At 42.5% G+C, this 2,500-nt stretch overlaps 1 protein-coding gene across 1 annotated transcript; it reads right to left on the reverse strand.

Annotated features, from left to right (window-relative positions):
* Positions 1 to 1,037: 1,037 nt before the first annotated feature.
* On the reverse strand, positions 1,038 to 1,448 carry LOC143037719 (uncharacterized). The gene has a single exon (XM_076206262.1). It carries the CDS (start codon positions 1,446 to 1,448, stop codon positions 1,038 to 1,040), a length of 411 nt encoding a protein of 136 aa, XP_076062377.1.
* Between the last annotated feature and the right edge of the window lie 1,052 nt (positions 1,449 to 2,500).

Consider the following 2,500-nt stretch of genomic DNA (forward strand, 5'->3'; position numbering starts at 1 on the left):
AAGCACCATTCAGTGTGTTTTCTTAGCAGTCTCGCTGTTACTTCTTATGCCCCTTTCACATGCGGTATCGTAATTCTCGGCGCGTTACGTTTTCTCTCGATTACTCTGTTGTTCTTCTGTGTCGTTGCCCACCTCTTCACCACTGATCTGGGGTACCCATTGTCTCTGAAGACCTTTTCTAAGGTGGTTCTTCTCCTTCCTGATGTTCTCACTCGTGGAACACACTTTCTCTGCTCTCGACCACAATGTTTTAACCACGCTTCTTTTATGTTCCACCGGGTAACACCTGTCATAGTCGAGAAGCCGGTCCGTATGTGTTGGCTTCCTGTGCACTCCTGTGATCAAAGTGGAACCAACTCTCGTAACCATGACGTCAAGAAAAGGCAGTCTTCTATTTTCCTCCTTCTCCATCTCAAATTGGATGGACTCATTCCTCCCATGGAAGAAGTTGAAGAAGTGTTTCTCTTCCTCTTTCTGTATTACAAGAAAGACGTCGTCCACGTATCGGACTCACAGTTTCAGAGATGGCGGTGCAACTGCCATCACCTCATCCTCGTATCGCTGCATCGCCATCTACGCCAGCGCCACCGAGGTGGGGTAAGCCCATTGGCGTTCCTACCCTTTGATGGTAAACCTTGTCCCTGAACCTAAAAAAGGTGGAGTCCAGGCACAAACCGATTAAACTCACAAGTTCCTCTGATGACAATTTCTTTATCCATGAAGTCCTCCGCACCCTCAATCGTGGCCAGCGCAGTTTGCTCTAACAAATCTTATGGTAAGGAAGTAAACATCGACATAACGTCGAACGACACCATACAATCCCCTCCTTCCTCGTCCATTTCACGTAGTCTTTCAATGAAGTCTGCAGAGTTTTTTAACATCCTCTCCAATCTTTCTACCAGGGCTCCTCTAAAGGCAATGATGGGCCTTAGAGACCCCTTCCTTGTGAGTTTTAGGAAGTCCATATAATTTGGGGATAATAGTTTCTCCCGGTCTCATCCTTTTCCATGCGCGTTCGGAAATCACTCTAGTCCCCTTCAGCTTTTCAACTCCACTTCCACCTTCCTCTGTAACCTCGTCGTCGGATCTACAGTTACTACTTCGTGGATGTTAACGTCCTGGAGTAGTGTGAGTGTTTTGTCTTCGTAGTCTCCCTTATCTAAGATCGCCATCGATCGGCCTTTGTCACTCGAGAATATTACAATAGACCTGTCCGGGCGTAAGCTTGTCAAACCCTTGGCCTCCTCCATGGTGAGATTGTGTCCTCGTGCTAGTCTACTCAATGATCCTACTATGCGCAACCTCGTGTCCTGTTTCTCCTCCTCACCACACGTCATCATGCTCACCCCTGTTTCCACCGCAGCCAGGAATTCTTCCTCTCTTACTCCTCCTTGGACATTGAAATTTAATCCTTTGGCAAAGACTTTAGTCTCAGCCTCGCTAAGCATCCTGCTGGTGAGGTTCTTCACCCACTCTGCAGACTTCGTTGAACGAGATGGGTTGAACGCAAAATTTCGTGTATGTGCATATAACTCGAGCATACAAATATATAAGAAAAGTTGTACTCAACTTATATCTCTCTTGATAGCGCAGTCGGTTAAGTCACTATCACTTCTTACGTGCTAGCGGAGGTTCGACTCCTTAGCTGTACCACGTATCAATTTCTGCATGTATGCCTCCTCGAGGTTCTCGATGTTGATGGCTTAGAATTAAAGTTAATTGTTGATGATAAATGTAAATCTGTTCACTGGGACCCATTCAGTATTGTACAAATACTTTCCCGCGTATACTTACCAATTGTACTACCATGGCGGAGATGGGTAGGATGATATATATATATATATATATATATATATATATATATATATATGTGTGTGTGTGTGTGTGTGTGTGTGTGTGTGTGTGTGTGTGTGTGTGTGTGTGTGTATGTGTGTAGTATATACATATATATATATACATACATATATATATATATATATATATATATATATTGTTGTTACTACAGTTGGTGAAAGGTACACTTCCCCAAGACAAAGGATGGAATTAAGGAAATTCCAATTCTTTCGGGACTTGTTTATTGGAAATATAATGCAAGTATAGGTGATTCAAGCCGATGTCTTGGCTGTGGAACATAATTCTTTATGCAAGAAGGATATAATACACATTTAGGAGCACCATGAATAGTTTGGTTTACGTATTACAATTCTAACTTTACAGAATACTACTACTAACATTTATATATATTTACATATAGATATGTGGAACATGATAATATTAATAATGATATATTTCCATAATGTAAATTCCAGTTGGGTGACAATATTGATAAAGGAAATTAATTATGGTGCGCGTATTCTACAGAAAACGAATTCTTCAAGGCGTGGCTTTGCTACATTACCTCCTCCCCTAGTGACGAGGTAGGAGGAACGAGACCTTCCGGACACAAGGTTTGGTGGTAAGTAAAGTATCTGCTACCTTGGTGTGAGGTATGTTCATGTCC

The sequence above is a fragment of the Oratosquilla oratoria genome, chromosome 23 (assembly GCF_046742065.1).
Source record: "Oratosquilla oratoria isolate Oo_2021 chromosome 23, ASM4674206v1, whole genome shotgun sequence".
In the NCBI taxonomy this organism is placed as follows: domain Eukaryota; kingdom Metazoa; phylum Arthropoda; class Malacostraca; order Stomatopoda; family Squillidae; genus Oratosquilla; species Oratosquilla oratoria.